This window comes from Artemia franciscana, chromosome 12, assembly GCF_032884065.1.
Source record: "Artemia franciscana chromosome 12, ASM3288406v1, whole genome shotgun sequence".
Classification (NCBI taxonomy): Eukaryota; Metazoa; Arthropoda; class Branchiopoda; order Anostraca; family Artemiidae; genus Artemia; species Artemia franciscana.
In genome coordinates, this window is record NC_088874.1 from 13,346,266 (window position 1) to 13,366,777 (window position 20,512).

The window sequence follows — 20,512 nt, forward strand, 5'->3', positions numbered from 1 at the left end:
TATTGAGAAGGTGAGAAATTCTGAAGTAATATTGCAGTTGCATTCTGTTTCCGTGGTTAACTCAAGTCGTGTGAATTTCCGTTTTTATCGTTTTTTTTATTTTTAAATGTTTGAAAAATATCAATGCCATTCCACTGATTCAAACTGAGAATTCAGAGATCCATCTATACCAGCTAGATAAAAAAAAATATACACATAATTATTTACCTTCTTTTATAATCAATTTTTAGAAAATTTATTCTTCTTAAATGTCCAACCGTTCAAAGATTATTTTGCCTCATATATTTAGTTTTAAGTATATACTTGTACAAACCTTTATTAAAGTTTAAAGAGTATTGCCTTTATTTTAATGTTTTAGGATGAACAGAGGTTATTTGCAATATAATGTAGAGCTTTAATTAGATGAAAATAGGCAGTAAAGTGGCCACCATTTGCTCACCAAAATGCAAAACTTACATTAATAATATTTGCCGTTCTCACACATTTAGTTTCTATTGTAGAAATCCCCTAAAAAACAACAATGTTGTAAAAACCATCCTGCTTCTCTAAAAAAGCAAACCCGAAAAACCAAAACAGACAGCCAAAAAAGGATATTTATATCAGTTATTTTTCCTCAGTGCTATAGCAAGACTCAAAAACAATTTTTCGAAATTAAAAAGAATTAAATATTTTGCTTTTCAGTTTCGTTGTGACAGCACAATCCTGAAGTATCATTTCAACAGCATAAAGAAGTTAGGATCTTAAATTTCCCCTCCTTGTTATTAAGAAATGAAGATTTTACCTCCCAGTTGGGTTTTGTGGTAAAACGGACAGATTCCCTTGATAAACCTTAATTTAATTAGATACCTTTTGGCAGTATGTGTCATTAGTAAAATCTAACAGAGACCACACAAAGTAAGTAAAACCTTGTTTCAAACTTGTTTACGAAAAGAAACATTCTTAATAATTAAAAACTAAACTATTTAAAACCAATTATAAAAAGATAACTTTCGTCCCAACTCAAACCAAAACAAGCAGACCCAACCACAAATCCACCACTATGTCAGGGGCACACCCTCTGGATCCATCAGTGTTTACAAGGGTTGAGAGACAACTTATTTAAGTTAGAGATGTATGCAGCCCAGTCAAACCCAAAAGACACCAATATTATTGTAGAAATTTGTTTTGACGCAAACGTGAAGATGAGGAAAAGAGGTTATGTATTTGACTGATAAAAAAGTTAAACAAGGCATGCACTTGAACTATGAATCATGTTCAATCGAATTACAAGAGACCAATTAGTTTTAAGCTGAAAAGACAATAATACAGCTTTCCCCAATCAGGTACCTACAAAACTATCCACAATAACACACATTTGGAGCAATAAGTTATGAAGAAATTTTCCTCAGAAAAGTTTTTCTTGTACATAATTTTTAGAAAGAAGTGAAACTTTTATTAAGAAATAGAATTCCAGGCCATGGTTGTAGCCCTCTAGCTCATATGACAGCTTTGAGCACTAATGTAGCTACTTAAAATTCAAACGAAGAAAAAAAATTGCAGATAAAGGTTCGCCAGTTTCAAGACAAATTAGGAACAAGCTGGATGCCGTCTTCTACTTTAATTTTCAATTTGATCGTTTTAAAGTCTTCTTGTTGATCAAACCAAGTGTGGTGTAGAATTTCTCTTGCCGTTAAACGTTCATTTGGGTCTTTGGTCAACATCTTACTTATCAAACATCTTGCAGCATAAGAAATTTCTGATGAAGCTGCATACTTTCCAGTAATAATTTTTGACAACAATGTTACAGGATTGGAATCGTGGAAGGGATACCTATATAAGATAAAACTATTAAGAATATATGATTATATCACTGTCAGCGTGAAAAAAAAAAATTGACGAGGGATGTACGCATTCACTACAATAAATCCTGGAGTTACACCTAACGTAGTTAACTGTAATCGTTTGTAAGCTGATGTGATATGTAAATAAGGTTTGGTGTCTCCTTTTTCCTTACCATTTTAACTGGTGGGTGGCCAGTGGATACATTGGCGATTCATATAATAAAGCACGAAGTTTACTGGTAAAAATTTAAAAATATTTTTTTTTTTTAATGGAAGGTAGACTATCTTTGGAATTTTTTCTTAATTTTCCAAAAATTATATTCTACGAAATTTGCCTTGCTGATAATGTTTATGGCAAGGAAATTAAGGGAACGTGTCCTTAAATGGCACTAATCTTGTCTAGAGTCAATATGTAGTTAATTCTTAATAAATTGTTGCAGAATAGCCATAACACGCTGTTAACTTGTTCTTTTTAGGGTTCTTTTTAAGGAGAAATATAAAAACGATAGTTTTTATTCCCTTACTTTGTTACTGGTTGCAATTCTGGAGTTTCCTGAATCAGGAACCACAACATAAAGTTACTTAAGCCACCCATTGTGTAGAAAGGGCAGTATTGGTAGTAACTTTCAATTATTTCTAAATGATGTTCTGTTTTAGATAGACATACTTTTATTGCTAAAAACAAACAGTGTACTAATTTTGTCTGCCATGAAAGCCAATTACCAGACTACCCAAAAACTAGGAACTGTCGACGTAGAAAAGACTAGAGATCAATAATTTGAACGCCAATGATTACCAAAATCATTCCCAAAATATAAATAACTTCCTTGCCCAAGACTTGAAAGTTGGAGGACTAAGAGCATTTTTTCAAACACTTCAACAATATATTCCAAACGTGAGGAGCATAATAGCAAAATATGCCCGAATGCTGCTTCTAAACTTACACAACATCACTGTTGTTTATAATTCTTCTGAAGTCAAATTCAGATAACCATTAATTTTTCACCATTATCCTGAACTTTTTGTTCTGTTTTGAAACCTGTTTTAAATTTACTTATCCAAATTGAGCACCAGTAAAACTACAAGTCGTACAAGACTGCAATACCTGCGTATAATAATTTTCTCGAGAGGTTAGGTTTTTAAGGTTCAAAAAAAACCCTTAAGGTTCCTCCCCCCCCCCCAAGATCTTTAAAAATTCATTTTCTGAAAGAATTTTCATTGAAAAGTGCTTTTTTGTATTTTCATTGAAAAATCGGAAACGCAGCATAATTTCACTTCCAAAGATGTTGAAATTTACATCTTGCCCCCTCCCCAGTAAATTTCAATGAATTGAATTGACGCCAATTGATAATCTGAACAACTTGCTTCTTTGATGTAGAAAGTAACATTTTAAAAATATGACAACAGGGACTTAATTAGAATCATCGGATTCAGACAATAATTTTATAGGTCTATTCTGAAGTTTTTTTTTACTCTTTTATAACATGTTAGAAAATTACACTCAGCATCCCCAACCAACATACGACAAAACAATGGAAAATTAAACTTTTCAAGTTTGTCTCGGGACTGCGTTCTTTATTATTGTCAGCAATTAATAAAGAACCCTAAACATTTTGTTGTTGCAACTGTTTTTATGAAATTTCTGAAAACCTTAATTTGTTTATTTCCTTTACCAGACAAGACTCAAGAAAATACTATGAATAGAATCAAAGAAAAATTTAGGGTAATTAGGAAATCAAAGAGCTCGGAATGAGTTATAGCTGTAGGTTTTTCGGAAAATTGGAAGTTTCAAGGGGACATAAACCTCAAAAATCGAAACTTCCCTTTAAAACCTGGCATTGACGAAACAAAATAAAGGCAAGTGGATATAGTTCACTGTGGATATGGGAAGAATTTGTTTTGCAAGTGCCAAAATAGCCTCAGCAACTACTGAAATAACACAGCTAATGTTTGATTTGAAATTCATTGGTTAATTTACTAAAAGGTGTCAGTGACGGCCATGTCACTGGTAGTATTTTGAAAATGTGATGGCGATGAAGTAAAAATAAACTGAGAAATGTCAAATAGCAGAGTTGAAGCGGATTAACACGTATTAAACTATCCATTAGAAGGTGCTTACTTTCCACAAAGCATTGTGTACAATATAATTGTGTACATTGTGTACATTATAATGGCTAGACTCCAAACGTCAGATGGCTTTCCCTTATAATGACGAGAAATGTCAAATAACAGAGTTGAAGCGCATTAACAAGTATTAAACTATCCATTAGAAAGTACTTACTTTCCGCAAAGCATTGTGTACAGTATAATGCCTTGACTCCAAACGTCATATGGCTTTCCCTTATAATGACCAGAAATGTCAAATAACAGAGTTGAAACGCATTGACATGTATTAAGCTATCCGAAAGAAGGTACGTATTTTCCACAAAGCATTATGTAGAGTATAATGCCTGGACTCCAAACTGTAATATGGGTTTCCCTTATAATGGCCAGAAATGTCAAATAACGGAGTTGAAGCGCATTGATACGCATTAAACTATCCATTAGAAGGTAAGTATTTTCCACAAAGCATTATGTACAGTATAATACCTGGACTCCAAACGTCATATAGATTTCGCTTATAATGACCAGAAATGTCAAATAACAGAGTTGAAGCGCATTGACACGTATTAAACTATCCATTAGAAGGTACGTATTTTCCACAAAGCATTGTGTACCTTATAATACCTAGACTCCAAACTTTCCCTTATAATTACCAGAGATGTCAAATAACAGAGTTGAAGCGCATTGACACGTATTAAACTATCCATTAGAAGGTACGTATTTTCTACAAAGCATTGTGTACCTTATAATACCTAGACTCCAAACTTTCCCTTATAATTACCAGAGATGTCAAATAACAGAGTTGAAACGCATTGACACGTATTAAACTATCCATTAGAAGGTAGGTATATTCCGCAAAGCATTGTGTACAGCATAATGCCTAGACTCCGAACCTCATATGGCTTTCCCTTATAATGACCAGAAATGTCAAATAAAAGAGTTGAAGTGCACTGACACGAAATAAACTATCCATTAGAAGGTGCGTATTTTCCACAAAGTATTATGTACAGTATAATGCCTGGACTCCAAACCTCATCTGGCTTTCCCTTATAATTACCAGAAATGTCAAATAACAGAGTTGAAGCGCATTGACACGCATTAAACTATCCATTAGAAAGTACGTATTTTCCACAAAGCATTGTGTACAAGTATAATGCCTAGACTCCAAACGTCATATGGCTTTCCCTTATAATGACCAGAAATGTCAAATAAAATAGTTGAAGTGCATTGATATGTATTAATTTATCCATTAGAAGTACTTACTTTCCACAAAGCATTGTGTACAGTATTATGCCTAGACTCCAAACATCAGACGGCTTTCCCTTATAATGACCAGACTTTCCACTTCTTATTGCTTCAGGTGAAATGTAGAAGGGATTAGATTTCTTAGCATACCCCTTATCGTCGCTCTCTCCAGGTTGCAACAAACTGCACCCATCTAAATTTTCTATACATAGATTGGTCCTAAAATAATGTAATCAAATTAAATACATTACACAGCTCAACTAGTAGTCTTTTTTAAATAAATTTGTTCGTAACCTATAAAAATAATAATTTACTAGTGAATTATATTTAATATGAGTTTAGATATCAATCTTTTTTCATAGTTTCAGAAAACCCTAGTAGACCGACGAATTTATATACAAGGGCTTTGGGTATTTGAGGGAGAAATAATTTACTAGAAGACAAAAAAAGAACAAAATTCATAAAAATTGTTGTTCATTAAGCTCTAGTTCTGAACAGAAACAAATTAGAAAAAAAAAGGTACAAGAACAAGCACACGCAGGGTTAAATAATTATTGTAATCATGCTAAGCTTAGCAAATACATAAACTATGTTTTACAAGAGGACATAAAAATAGAATCAAACCATGTAAATTTATCTAAATGTTCAAAAAGAGAAAAAAGTTCTCATCATTTTTTAAAGTGTTTGTGTCAACCGCACTTGAACACCGTAGTAAAAAAAAAAAAAACTTCTTACAAATTTTTGGTATCTTAGTCGCGAAAAGAGCATATAGTATCATTTTGGGGTTGTTATTCGGAAGGGGATAGGAGAAACAAGGACACTGCTAGACTAATAGAGTCCATAAATATATGAGAAAACAGATAAATTACCCCAAGATACAGTGAAATGGTTTTTTTCTCTCCGAAAAAAATTGGCTTAACTCCTCTGATCCTCAAGAAAAGTTATTGGGTTGAGTATCATTCTACTCCCTCAAAAAAGCTAGTTTGGGTTTGGTTCTATATGCATAACAACATCAGAAGGTTATATTGTGACGAGCGACGATAAGCACCAACAATTTTTTCCTTACTGTATTTTTCATTGTGCAACGAAAAACGTGCTTCCATCTCATGCGTAACAAACACAGGAGTAAGCAATTTCTTAGACGGCACTGCCTTCCCATTTTTAGATAGAATGAAAATATATAACCATATAAATAACAAATCAAACATTTAATCGAGACAATGCATAAAATACATTTTAAAAAATCCGGATATCTCATCTCAGTTGATCATTTGAAAACCTTTATCAAAGAAAAAAAAACAATGAATTTTTTTAACTTCTTGGATAAGAATAATTTTGACACCATTGAAGCTAAAGATTTTATTTGTTTTTTGTGGCTCTTAATAAAATGTATTTATATCATTTAAAAACATACTGATATTAGGGACGGTAAAAAAAAAATATATCTTACTTCTGAGAGTTAGAAAATATAAAACGTCTCAATTTCATGTCATTAAGAATGATTCCTGCTGAATGACAGTCTTCAACAGCCTGGACCATTTGGAAAAAGAGAGCTTTGGCTGCTTCTTCTGATAAGAACCTGGAGAAATATTAAAGCGAATAAGCATAACCTTACAGCACTCCCTAGCTCAGGGACAAAAAAAATAACAAAAGAAAAAACGTAAATTGAGGGCGCTCAAAGTTTCAAAAGAAGTTTCCAACTAAACTCCAAGTACAGCCCACTTCATAAATAACGAGTTCGCAGTGTTGTAGAGAAGAATGCACTAGCATCTGATGCTATATTTTGTGACACTTAACAGAAAAGACCGAATATTGGGAGACAACTAAATTTTTAACCAAGATTTTTTATGCTTAGTTCTGACAGTCTGACTACGGTAATGAGCCAAAATACAAGTTTTAAGGATAGCTGTGTATACTTTTAGACGATTTTGAAATTGCATGCTTTTAGAATAAGTTTTTTGATTTTGGAATTTTCCTGTCTCAGAGCCCACGATTTAAAGCTTTATTTTTGATGTTTTTTAGTTTTAGATTAATGTTGTTGCGCCCAAGCTAATTGTAAAATGACCTGTCTATATGGCAGGTTAGAATGTGAAATAATTCTAACAGGAAATCGGAATAACTTAAAAGTGTCTTTTTTTTGCTGCTTTTTAATGTTATCAATTAGAAGCTCTTCTGTGTAAAAAAGTGTTCTAGGAATCCAAGATAGCTCGTATTATTTGATATAAAAAAATACACTTCACAATTTTCTTTTCATGAGTCACAAAAGGAAAATGTCGAATTCCAAAATAACAAAAAATTATAAGTAATGTAGAATAGGTAAAAAAAAAGGTAAAGGTAAAGGATACGGCATTAGACTTTACAGTCCGTACCGGCGGTGCTGATCTCCGTTTCTTGGCCCTTCAGCCAGGAAGTGCAATGGGGGTGTGGGGGCCAGCCATCCTGTGCTTTCGCACACCCTTCCTGTTTACCTTCCCCAGATTTCTCCAGGTACCCATTTAGAGCTGGGTCGACTCTGGCTAAGCTTACAGAGTCACGCCACTGACCCCCGTCCCAAACTGAAGAATTTTGTCGACTCACATGTCGAAACTGTGAGACGAAATGTAAACTTTACCAAAAAGAATCAATGCAGCGAAGAAACTTGAGTTTAGTCACCTGCTGGAGCTATAAGTTGGAGAAAATGAGTATGATATTCCATACAAAATAAAATAGAAAATGTGTTTCAAGTATTGTGGAAATAATCAACCTGCCTAATACTTTTTGAATAGTGTCCTTTATTTAAAAAGAATCTTTTTGTTAAAATAAGTCACATTTAGTCTTGACAGTTTCAGAAACACATAAGGTCTGTTACCTTTTGTGTACAATTAATTTAAAAAAATAAAAATATAAAGAAAGAAAATCAAACTCCACGAAAAAACTATTTTCATCAAAAAGGCATAAAAAAAAGTTTGTTAGCCGCTTTTTTCAAATTTCGAAACTACATTTTTTTCTTACTAGGTAAGGCGAACCAAATTGTTTATCATAAGCTTTCATAGGGATCTTAGTTGTCACTTAGTAGGTACTCAACGGTTTTCTCGGCCTCGGAGCAATAATGCCACTGATGTAACATTTAAATCAGTCTACACGATCATTTTAACTACCCTTCCAAGTGCCTTTCACAAATGGACAACATTCAAACTTTCAAATGACGAGAGAAATTTGAAAATCAATAAGACAAAAGAGGAAATAATGTATTATTTCTTATTTCTTAAGATATAAAAATTACATATCTTCGATTGTTTTTCGGGCAATATTTAGACATTTTATGGTGAAGAATATGTTTCAGCGTTCAGAAGTTGCATTGCTACCCTGTCATTTTTCAATATGCACAAATCTTGCCTCTGCACCTCTTGTTTACGTTTTTTCTACAAATATACAAGAATACTAGATAAATAAATAGTTATCTATTGTTTATCTGTATTTTCTACCGTATAATACCAGACCTTCCCATGAATTCTTGTTTAGCCGTCATTTCCGAGAAGAATCATAAATTGCTGTGACATTAAGAAAGGATATACTGGAAAAATTTAAACTGATATAGGATTTTAAATAAACTGAATATTATTGCAAGAAATTTAGTCATTTTAAAAAAACATGTTTCTTGAATTAAAGGTACCTTAAGTATTATTTTCAAGTTTTTTCTAGCACGGGTAATCATTTTTCTTCTGAAAGAACGTAAACGTTTTAAAGCCATTGCACGTAAGCCGTTATAACGTAAGTTTCAAAGTCATTCGAGGATTTTGCAGAAAAATCTACAGTATATGAGCAGATATTAAAATTTGTTTTAAAATCTGTTTTAGAAAGAAAATGAATGGATTCACTAATTCAAAATTATTCATACTCAAAACACATCCTCTATGTTTCCCACTGTAATGAGTATAAAAGGCCTTAAATCTAAAATTAATTTGTGAAAGACTAAAATAAGTAAAGATTAAATAATAATAAATGATGAAATTCCCTCGCAAATGCAACAGCATAATCTGTTCACGTGATTACATGACAAACTGTTTTTCTTACACCAAAATAACGGATGAAGCAACGAATTTACTTTAATACCTATTTTTTCTCATTTAGCAGATTTCTAAAACTTTCTAAATCATGATTTCATCTTTTTCGTTAGTATTATAAAAAAAGAAAATGAATATTTATATATTTTTTCTTACTTCAGATCTTTAATATGAGTATGCATATTTCCGTAGCCTTTTTCAAATACAAGGTATCTTATATCTGCATCTAGGAAGACGTCAACAGGAAAAGCAATGTGAATAGATTTGGCAATCCTTACATGAGCTTCAAGTTGTCCCATCCCCTCCGGAGAGTTAATTTTCTGAAAATGAAGATAGGATATAAGAAATTGTGAAAAAACGACAATCTGTCTTAGAGACTTGTGCGTTAATTGTCTTAGGAATACATAACTGTGTCTCTGACAATGAGTTTTTTCCCTATCAAACAAATAGAATCGAAAATCTTTGTTTAAATAGTTTATGATCTTAAGATACTGATATTTCGCACAAGTTTTTGACCCATTTTTTGTGTTTGTGTGTCATTATTTGAAAGACTAGTGAGAATTGAAACTAAAAATTCCACTCTCACTTGTCCTCGAAAAACTCTGCCCAATCCTTACCCAAGTATTGACAAAAAGGAATCGCATCCCATGTTAGTTGGAGCGTTTAAGGGTTAATTTGATGTCAAAGCAGTGTTAAAGTTTGGACTAAACGTTTTGGTGTAGAGGGGGGGGGGTGGTGCTCATCAAGATTCTGCCCTGGGCACAAGAGAGGCCGGAAATGCCGCTGTGCAGCACTGAAAGCCTATAAAAAATATGAGAACGAGATTAGAAATAAATTAACAAACTAGCTTAACGTATTAATTATTTATACGCCCAATTTTCTTCTAAGCATTGTATTCAGATAATCTACTTCTAAAATTGTTTATTTCGACTGACTCTCCGACCAAGGCACTGTCAAGTGAAAAGGTTCTATGACCGATGGGGTCACTGGTAAGCTCGTCAGAGATAACTCTATTGGATAATTTTTTCCGTTCCAAATGTTTCTATTATTGGATTTTCGAGTTAGTTTTAGGCTTTTGGAAAGGTCTATTAAAACTCAGAGTCTATTGTCCATTTAGCCCTTGGTTTTCTGGGCAATAGATTCTTGCCTTGTGCCTTCACACCAGTATAGCTATAGTGAAAATTTCTGCAACTTAAGTGACAGGAAAAACCTGTAGCTAAATTAAAATGTTCAAACTCCTCACTAAAGAATGACGATATAGTTGTGGATGTATATAAGAGACAGTGCCCCTTAACAACCTATTGGTCCACTGGAAAATATTAATAGCAGGTATGAAGGTTATTTTGACAGGAAACCGAAAACACCCTCCCTCCCCCATCTGACCAGCTGCTCCCCCCTCCCCTCCTAATTTTTTTTTTATAGAGACGCCTATAGACAAAATAAAGTATGTCCCAGCACTTATAGGAAAGAGAAAAACTAACATTTTTTGAGTTGCCAAGAAATCTCCTTTGTTCTTGATTTCCATCTTCATAAATTAACACAACTTCAGTAACAATGAGTTTCTATGAAAAAAAAGGTTATTAAAAACATGACAAATCACCCCTGAACATTATTTGATACCTGTAAGTAAATTCTGAATCCTATTCCATTGAGGAAAAAATAGTACTATAAGCGAAACCGCCTGACATGAATTAAAAAATGTTGTGTGCCATTTTTTGTTAATCTGGAAACTTATACCCCAGCCCCCTTAGCTCAAGACACCCGATTGATCGGTCCAACCAAGTTTCCACTATCCGATATGGTTCTCGAGACATTTAGAGGCTTTAATTTGCCGAACAAACTTTATGTTTCCTTTTCTTGGTTGCATAAGTCAGTACAACATAGTGTTTGGCAGTTGTTTTTAACATGTCTTAAAGGTAAAAATCCTTTTCTCAAACTAAAGGTGAGTAATTATAGTCCCACGCCCAGAAATTTGTTTCCGACTGTCCTCCCTCTATTATACAATTGCTCTCTTATAACTTACACCCTTTTGAATTAACATCCACTGTACAAAATTCTAGCCACTCTTGTTTGCCACCAAAGAAAGAAAAATACAAAAGTTTTACATTTTTAAAAATCTAGACATCAATTGTATACATAGAAGTGTAAAAAGAACAGAACATTACACTTAGAGTTACACTTAAAGTATATAGAGTTCTATCTCATTGCTATTTGGTCTCAGCTTTAAATAAGATTAACTTAGGGTAAAAAAAAGTGTTAAAATTTGCAGCTTATACAGTTTTTTTTTTTCGTTTCAGTGACAACTAATCTATATATATATAAAAATAAGTTGTTTATTCTGTGTGTCTGTCGAGTGACGTCACTGTCCGCATATGACGTCTGAATTATTTCATCACATATCAATTCAAAAACGAATGTATTCAAGCCGAAGTAGCTCAGTTATATAACTACCTGTGTTGGCGCAGTGGGTTTGACCTTAGCGTGGTAATACGGGACCCAGAGATCGAGCCATGTTGGCCGACGCAGGGACCTTAGTAGTCAAGAAGCGTCGTTAATCCGATACAAACACAAATACAGTAGCTCAGTTGGTAAAGTGTTATGTTCCAGGTTCTAGGTCCAAGAGGTTCCAGGTTCGAACCTTGGCTTTAGCATTAATACAAAAGAAGAAAAAAAAACTAATTTTTTCCCATGGACTATTATATTTTGAATGTTCAAGAGTCGGTAAACCTGACAATCTATTTATATGCACAGACAATGGGACAGCCAAGAATGTTGTATATTCGCAAGTTTTACGTAGTTAAAAATATATCTATATATATAAAAATAAGTTGTCTGTCTGTGGATGGATGGATGGATCAGGTGACGTCACCTGAAAAAACTGGATCAGGTGACGTCAAAACTGAAAAAACGAAAAAAAGGCAAAAACTACAAAAAAAACTAAAAACTAATAAAAAAAATAAAAAAGCTAAAAAACTAAAAAAACTATAAAGGTAAAAACCAATAAAAAACTAAAAAAAAAACTGAAAAAACTAAAAAAAGGCAAAAACTACAAAAAAAAACTAAAAACTAATAAAAAAAGTAAAAAAGCTAAAAAACTAAAAAAACTAAAAAAACTAAAAAAAAGGTAAAAAACTAAAAAAAAATAAAAAATAAAAAAAAACTAAAAAAAAGGAAAAAACTGAAAAATAAGCTAAAATAAAGGTAAAAACCAATAAAAAACTAAAAAAAAAAAAGGAAAAAACTAATAAATGACGACACTCAAAGAGAAAGCGACCAGGACAAAAGGAATGTTCGATTAGCAATCAACAAAGCACCGGGACACAGGGAGTATAAATGACGACCAGGACATAAGTAAAAAAAAAAAAACTATCTATATATATAAAAATAAGTTGTCTGTGGATCTGTGGATCGTGGATCAGGTGACGTCACCTGAAAAAACTGGATCAGGTGACGTCAAAACTGAAAAAACTAAAAAAAGGCAAAAACTACAAAAAAAACTAAAAACTAATAAAAAAAATAAAAAAGCTAAAAAACTAAAAAAACTAAAAAAAGGCAAAAACTACAAAAAAAACTAAAAACTAATAAAAAAGCTAAAAAACTAAAAAAACTAAAAAAAAGGCAAAAACTACAAAAAAACTAAAAACTAATAAAAAAAATAAAAAAGCTAAAAAACTAAAAAAACTAAAAAAACTAAAAAAAGGTAAAAAACTAAAAAAACTAAAAACTAAAAAAAACTAAAAAAGGTAAAAACTAAAAGAACTAAAAAAGAAAAAAATAAATGACGACACTCAAAGAGAAAGCGACCAGGACAAAAGGAATGTTCGATTAGCAATCAACAAAGCACCGGGACACAGGGAGTATAAATGACGACCAGGACACAAGTAAAAAAAAAAATTAACAAAACTAAAAAGAAGGTAAAAACTACAAAAAAACTAAAAAGAAAAAAAAACTAAAAACTAATAAAAAAACTAAAAAATCTAAAAATCTAAATAAACTAAAAAAGAAAAAAAAAGGAAAAAAATAAAGGAGAAAAACAAAACTAAAAAACGAATGTATATACAGACCGGTACACCGGGATACAAATGACGACCGGGACACAGGGAATATAAATGACGACCGGGACACAGGGACACAACTACAACGGGGACACCGGGGGAAACAGGGGGATATAAATGACGACCGGGACAAAAAAACTAAAAAGAAAAAAAAAACTAAAAACTAATAAAAAAACTAAAAAATCTAAAAGTCTAAATAAGCTAAAAAAGAAAAAAAAAGGAAAAAAATAAAGGAGAAAAACAAAACTAAAAAACGAATGTATATACAGACCGGGACACCGGGATACAGGGAATATAAATGACGACCGGGACCCGGGACACAGGGAATATAAATGACGACCGGGACACAGGGACACAACTACAACGGGGACACCGGGGGAAACAGGGGGATGTAAATGACGACCGGGACACCGGGACAGGGAATGGTCGATTAGCAATCACCATCAACAAAGCTCAAGGGCAATCATTAGAATCATGAGGTATAGATCTGAATACAGATTGTTTTCCCATGGACCATTATATGTTGCATGTTCAAGAGTCGGTAAACCTGACAATCTATTTATATGCAAAGACAATGGGACAGCAAAGAATGTTGTATATTCGCAAGTTTTACGTAGTTAAAACCATATATATATATCTATCTATATTCACAGGTGGGACATAGGGACACAACTACAATGGCGCGTAACTATTATGGCGCGTAACGACTTACGCGCGCGGGGGGGCTTGGGGGGGCGCGAAGCGCCCCCACCAACTAGGTGTTGGGGTGGCGCGAAGCGCCACCCCAACAGCTAGTATATATATATATATATATATATATATATATATATATCTATATTCACAGGTTGGACACAGGGACACAACTACAATGGCGCGTAACTAATATGGCGCGTAACAACTTACGCGCGCGGGGGGGCTTGGGAAGCGCGAAGCTCCCCTACCAACTAGGTGTTGGGGTGGCAAGAAGCGCCACCCCAACAGCTAGTTAAAAATATAATCTTTGATTGTTTTTTTTTTGGTGAGCGAAATGAACATTATAATGGTTAAAAGATGTTTATGAAAATTGACTACTGGTGATACAAGGAGGGATTAGTCAAAATCAACTACATGGACAATAAGCGAAACGTTGATTTTTTGGCAAATTTTATCGTGTTATTCAGACCAACTTGAATCAAAGAGTTTCATATATATATATATATATATATATATATATATATATATATATATATATATATATATATATATATATATATATATATATATATATATATATATATATATATATATATATATATATATATATATATATATATATATATATATATATATATATATATATATATATATATATATATATATATATATATACATATATATATATATATATATATATATATATATATATTCTAATTAAAGTTGATGTTTTTTCGACAATTCGTTTATTTTGCGCTAGCGACGATTAAAAATTGGTAAAACTGAAACGTTCAGGATTGTTTTTAGTTTGGTCATTACGATAAGCAATCAAATATTCCTCGTATTGCTTTTTATTCTCTTTAATTTCAAAATTACATAAAACCAGTTGAGCCAGCATCTGACCAGCCGTAATTAAATAATGTCTGGGATGAATAAAGAACACCATTCACAAATTAAATACAACTCACTTCTAATTGTGTAAATTTCTTTGTAAAACAATTAATTCTTTAAGAGATTTTTCCATTTTATAAAAAGTGTAAATACTTTTAGAACTCTTAGCTTAAAACATAGCAATTTGTCAGTCATATTTTATGATCTTAATAAATTTACAAGTTTCAAGATTTGAATTAAAACAACGAACCCCAAAAAGGCTATCTTGTACTCTTCAATTCAGTATGCATGAGAGTCTCTTCACACAGGTTTTAATCTTCATCTTTAAAAATCTTGATAATTATGATTCTGACACCATGTTTATATGTTTTTTGCATTTTTCCCTGCACTTTTTCGACAAGGACCTTTCTATAAAAGAGATGGTGATAGAAACTTGTCTGAAGGTTCAGCTGGACAAAAAGTTAAGGACACATCTCCAGGGAACAAAGATAATTCATGTGTAAATAACAGTTTTCGCCAAATATTGAGAATGAGAACAGATTTGGCTCAAAATGGCCTTATAGGTAAGATTAAAAAAAATGTTGTTTAACATAAAATATTACCTATATATCTGGTCAATTTTTGGTAAAACAAATAAAGAGAGGAATAAGGAGTCTAGGGGTGTCTCGACAACTAATATAAGGAACAAAAATTCATTATAGAAAAATTTATTGCAAACTTCTTTTTCTTTACTTTTTTTTTACTTTCTTTCCTTTCTTTCCATATGCTCATATATTTATTGACATAAGCATTTGTTATGATCCTACATCTAGAAAATTGTGTTCAGTCAATTATGGTCATTCTAATACTAATGCTTATTTGCATGGCTTTCAATACAAAACGATAAAATAAGTAAAATTAACAACACATAAACAAAGGTAAAATCAACCTTTTTGTTTTTTATATAGTGTCTCTAAGGTTTTTAACATTGCTTGAAAAGATAAAAAGAGGTTTCCGTTGAAAAACTTCAAAAGAATAAAAACTTTTTTTCTTTTGAAAAAAAAGTTTTTCTTTTGAAAAAATACGAAAATGAAAATCAAGCAAATATTTCGACAAGGAACTCCGCCAAGTCGTCGTTAGTGTTAAAAAAATAAGAATGAGGAAAAAAAAGAAAAGAACAACAACAAAATCTAACCTTCTTAAGTGAACTCTGCGAGAGGAGAAAAGACACTGAATTAAACAACAAAAAACGAACTAAATAGATGAAAGAGAAGTTACCAATCTAGACTGAATAAGTATCCTTTGCCTTGCAACAGATTTCGCCTGTCTACAATTTCGGTTTTCATTAGATATGCGGAAAGGTTGTCTTAAATTAGACTGGACGAAAATATTGATAGAGTCTTTTAATATTAAGTTGTAATAAATTGGGCTTAAAGAAATATGTCCCGTGTTTCTATTTATAGCCAAATTTCTATTTATATATTTTTTTTTTATCTCAATTGCCTCTTTAAAAGATTACGGTAGGCCATTTACGGTAGATATTAAAGTTGCCTCTTTTTTTAAATTGTGTTAAAAAACACACAAATCTTATTTGTCAATTCAATCTCTTAGAAACTTGCAAAACAAATCGAATTCTTCCTCCTTTTTACGTTACAATTTACACTTAGGTACACAATCTGAAGGCCCATTTAGCCAGAGAATGGGTTTCAAAACTCTAACACATATTTTAAAAGATCATAGACACAAAACATATGTCCTTAGTAATAAAATATCTAATTTCAAATCTTTATTACATCAGACTTTATCCGTTCCAGATTTTCTTCAAATTTTAAATATATCTCACAAAGGTCTTTCCGACACGTTTTCAGTTTAGCAAAAACTCGCTTATCAGAAAAGCTTTCAAAACTCGAATTTCAACATTTTCAACAAACACGGATTTTCCTTCCTAGATTTTGTCCTGGCCCTCCTTTGGAAAATTTATCCTCCAAGTAGCTAAGTAGATAAGTATTCTATCAAAAGTACCTAAATTTGCAATGGCTCAGACACACGTAAATATATCAGAAATTATTACGTGTGTGGAGTCCGGTATTAGAGGAGAAATAGTAAAGAATATTCTTGATTATAAGCCGTCATGGTCACTTAAAACTCAATCAAAGGAAGAAATTAAAATCCTCGGAAATTTGATAAAAGATAAAAATACAGTAATTACGAAAGCGGACAAAGGAAACACAGTTGTGATTATGGATTCTGCAGATTATCAAAATAAAATGTATACCCTTTTATTGGATAAAAATACTTACAAAGAAATAAAAACTCATCCCGCAAATACACCAAGCAGTTGAGAAAAGAATTAGAAATTATAAAAGACAATAGACTAATCACCCCTCAAATGTACAGAAAATTTTACCCCAAAGGTTGTTCAGCCCCAAAATTTTATGGTCTACCCAAAATCCATAAGAAGGATATTCCGTTACGCCCTATTGTAGCATGTTATAGTTCTCCAGCTACAGGCGTAGGAAGATTCTAAGCTACAATTTTCGAGTCTCTTCTAACAAAACAGAAATCTAATATAAAAAATTCCATAGATCTTATTGAGAAGCTAAAAAAATCATAGTATAACAGAAAAAACTAATCTTATCTAGTTTTGATGCATTTCCACGTACGCTTCATGCCATGTCTATAAATGTAAACAGGCCTTACAAAGAAAATTAGAGGAAAATTCTGCTTGGTCAGATTATAAAACCTTGGAAACTGATACAATAACGACGCTTGTAGGTCTTTGCAACAAGTTCTCTTTATGTTTTATGTTTCGAGGAAAGTTTTTCCTTTAGGTCAAGGGCCTACCCATTGGAACTGTTTGTCTCCTTTTTTGGCAAATTTTTACAAGGATTTCATAAAAGAATCTGCTTTGAATAGTTTCCCCTTAAAACACTCTCTTTGGTTTTGCTTCGTTGATGATATTCTTGCTGTTTGGGAACATGGTCAGGACTCTCTAAAAGATTTTTTGCAACATTTGAACTCTTTTGATTCGAAACTTCAATTCACAATAGAACTGGAAGATTCAGGAAAGCTTCCTTTCTTGGATGTTTTAATTATAAAAATACTCCTAGCCTTGAATTTTCTATACATAGAAAGCCGACCCATAATGATCGGTATCTACATTTCTCGTCAAATCACCCTCCTTGTGTAAAAGGAGGGGTAGTAATTTCTTTAGTCGACGGGGTTCTAAAAATATGTTCACGTAATCATCTAAAATCCAAGTTAGATTACATTAAAGATATTCTATTTTGCAATGGGTACCCAATCAATCTAATTGAAAACATAACAGAGAGACAATTAAAAAAGGTAAAATAGGAAAACAGGGAGCCCGTCCCCCTTTATTCAGTTACACTGGCAATTGAGAAAAAAAAAACTTTCACATTACCATAAGTCTTGAAACTCAGCGACAAACTTGGAAAAATTTAAAAAAAACATAATCTCTCTGGGTTTTTTTTTCAAAAAAGAACAAAAAAGTTGAACATTTTTTCAACTCGGGAAAGGATAAAACGGACCCTTAATAGGTAGTGGTGTCTACAGAGTCCCGTGTTCATGTGGAAAATTTTACATTGGCAGGACCCATCAACAACTAGGGGAACGATTGCATGAACAGAAAATTTCAATAGATAAGTCACTGAGATTTGAAAATAAAAATGACAACTTTGATTCAGCTCTGGCCCAGCATATATACAAAAATCCTGACCATTTAGTTCTTTTTGAAGAGGCAACTTTAATATCTACCGTAAATATCCTACCGCAATCTTTTAAAGTTGCAATTGAGATAAAATAACATATAAATAGAAATCTGGCTATAAATAGAGACAGGGGAGACATTTCCTTAAGCCCAATTTATAACAACTTAATGTTAAAAGGATCTATGAATATTTTCGCCCAGTCTAATTTAAGACAACCTGTCCGCATATCTAATGAAAACCGAAATTGCAGACAGGCGAAATATGATGCAAGGCAAAGGATACTTATTCAATCTAATTGATAACTTCTCTTTCATTGATTTCAAGTTCGTTTTTTGTTGTTTGATTCAGTGTCTTTTCTCCTCTCATAGAGTTCACTTAAGAAGTTTAGATTTTGTTGTTGTCTTTTTCTTGTTTTTTTTTTTTCCTCTTTCTTATTTTTTTGAACACTGAGGACGACTTGGCGGAGGTCCTTGTCGATATATTTGCTTGATTTTCATTTTCATATTTTGCTACTGGCTGACAAAATCCTCGTTTTTCACCTATTTGATTTTTCTCTTTTCATTTATCATTTCCTTTCTTGTTTTCTTTTCCTTTCTAATTCAATTCGACAGGGCTAGAAAATAAAACTAAGGGGTAAATAAATAACAACTAACTTCTTTATTCGCATTTGAATAAGCATTTTTCGATGTTAATTCTACATCCAACATCGATAGTGGTTTCAGGATAATTTTCTAAGGAAATAATCAAAAACATATAATTAATATCAAAATCTCAGTGGATTAGAATTTGAAATAAGACAGGCAAACGTAAATTAAAGTTATAGTTTTTTATTGTTCAAAGACGCTAAGTTAGGTCTTTAGAGGTCATTCTGCTGCTCTTTTTACATTCTTTGATAGGGTTTTTGTGAAGACAAGGTGAAAAATCGCGAGATAATAATTTACTTTTTATGTTATTTTGTTTTCTGTATTTTTTTGCACTTCTTTTTAGTTTAATCAGTTTCAATTAAAACTCTTGTTTTTATTTTTATCTAAGTTGACTTCGGTCAGTTTAATTCTATCCACTTCATCGACATTAGGAATCACACTTGCTGCCATCTATTGTCAATGAGCAGCTTCATTTATCCTGGATTTTAATTGAAGCTGCTAAACTGCTAGGAATACAATTTATTCAAAAAAAAAAACAGCGGTTTAAACGGCAACTGTAATCGAAGCACGATTTACCATAGAACACTAAAACTACCAACATATGGTTTCTATTTAGATCGTCCACATTAGGAAACAAAGGTCTGGCGAGCTGTCGCCCATGGGAATTTTCAGTTGAAACTCTTAACTCATAAGAATAGGATTTGCACGAAAGAAAAACCTATACAAGGAGCAAATGTAATCAAAGCACTGTTTTTTCCTATGATCAAACCGTTTGTGGTTACGAACTGAAAGCAAAATTGACTATAGCAACCGGGAATCAAAATGGATTTTTTCTTGCATAATTACATAAAAATCATCGGCTTTTTATGATATTTCTAATTATAGAAAATTAATTACGGTTAAAGTTACCTATCAAAATTTAAGATTCTGAGACAATTCATCATCTAATTTCAGACCAACGGGAAAAACATTCCCAGAAACGGGGGAACTTCACGAGCATAATACCGTCAAATTAAGCATATCAAGGGACCCTATTTCAGCGGTTTTTTTTTATAAAAGAAATATTAAATTTTGTAATTTTTTTAAAGAATGATGCTCTCAGATGTGTATTTTATTACATCTTTTTTCTTCTTTTCACTAGGATACTGTATCAAACCTTTAATTCTAGAATCTCGTAGAACACTCATTTAAAAGTAAATTAAAAGTTCTAGTGCCATTTTTAACCTAAAAGATTGCACCAAAGGGTTCTAACTCACGAGAATGTAGGAGGGAGACAAAATTTATGAAAATTTATGGAGGAGTAATAGT

At 32.3% G+C, this 20,512-nt stretch overlaps 1 protein-coding gene across 7 annotated transcripts in view; it reads right to left on the reverse strand.

Annotated features, from left to right (window-relative positions):
* Window positions 1-1,409: 1,409 nt before the first annotated feature.
* The window catches only part of LOC136033711 (tribbles homolog 1-like), a 72,295-nt gene continuing 53,192 nt past the window's right edge, over window positions 1,410-20,512 (reverse strand). For 6 of the 7 annotated variants that reach the window (XM_065714586.1, XM_065714585.1, XM_065714587.1 and 3 more), the window contains exons 3-7: window positions 10,693-10,773; window positions 9,368-9,531; window positions 6,619-6,747; window positions 5,187-5,387; window positions 1,410-1,809 (exon numbers count right to left, since the gene is read on the reverse strand). In XM_065714586.1, coding sequence (XP_065570658.1) covers window positions 1,557-1,809; window positions 5,187-5,387; window positions 6,619-6,747; window positions 9,368-9,531; window positions 10,693-10,773 — 828 coding nt within the window. In that variant the 3' untranslated portion in view covers window positions 1,410-1,556. The remainder of the gene's footprint in view (window positions 1,810-5,186; window positions 5,388-6,618; window positions 6,748-9,367; window positions 9,532-10,692; window positions 10,774-20,512) is intronic. The other variant, XM_065714588.1, reaches the window with a different exon arrangement.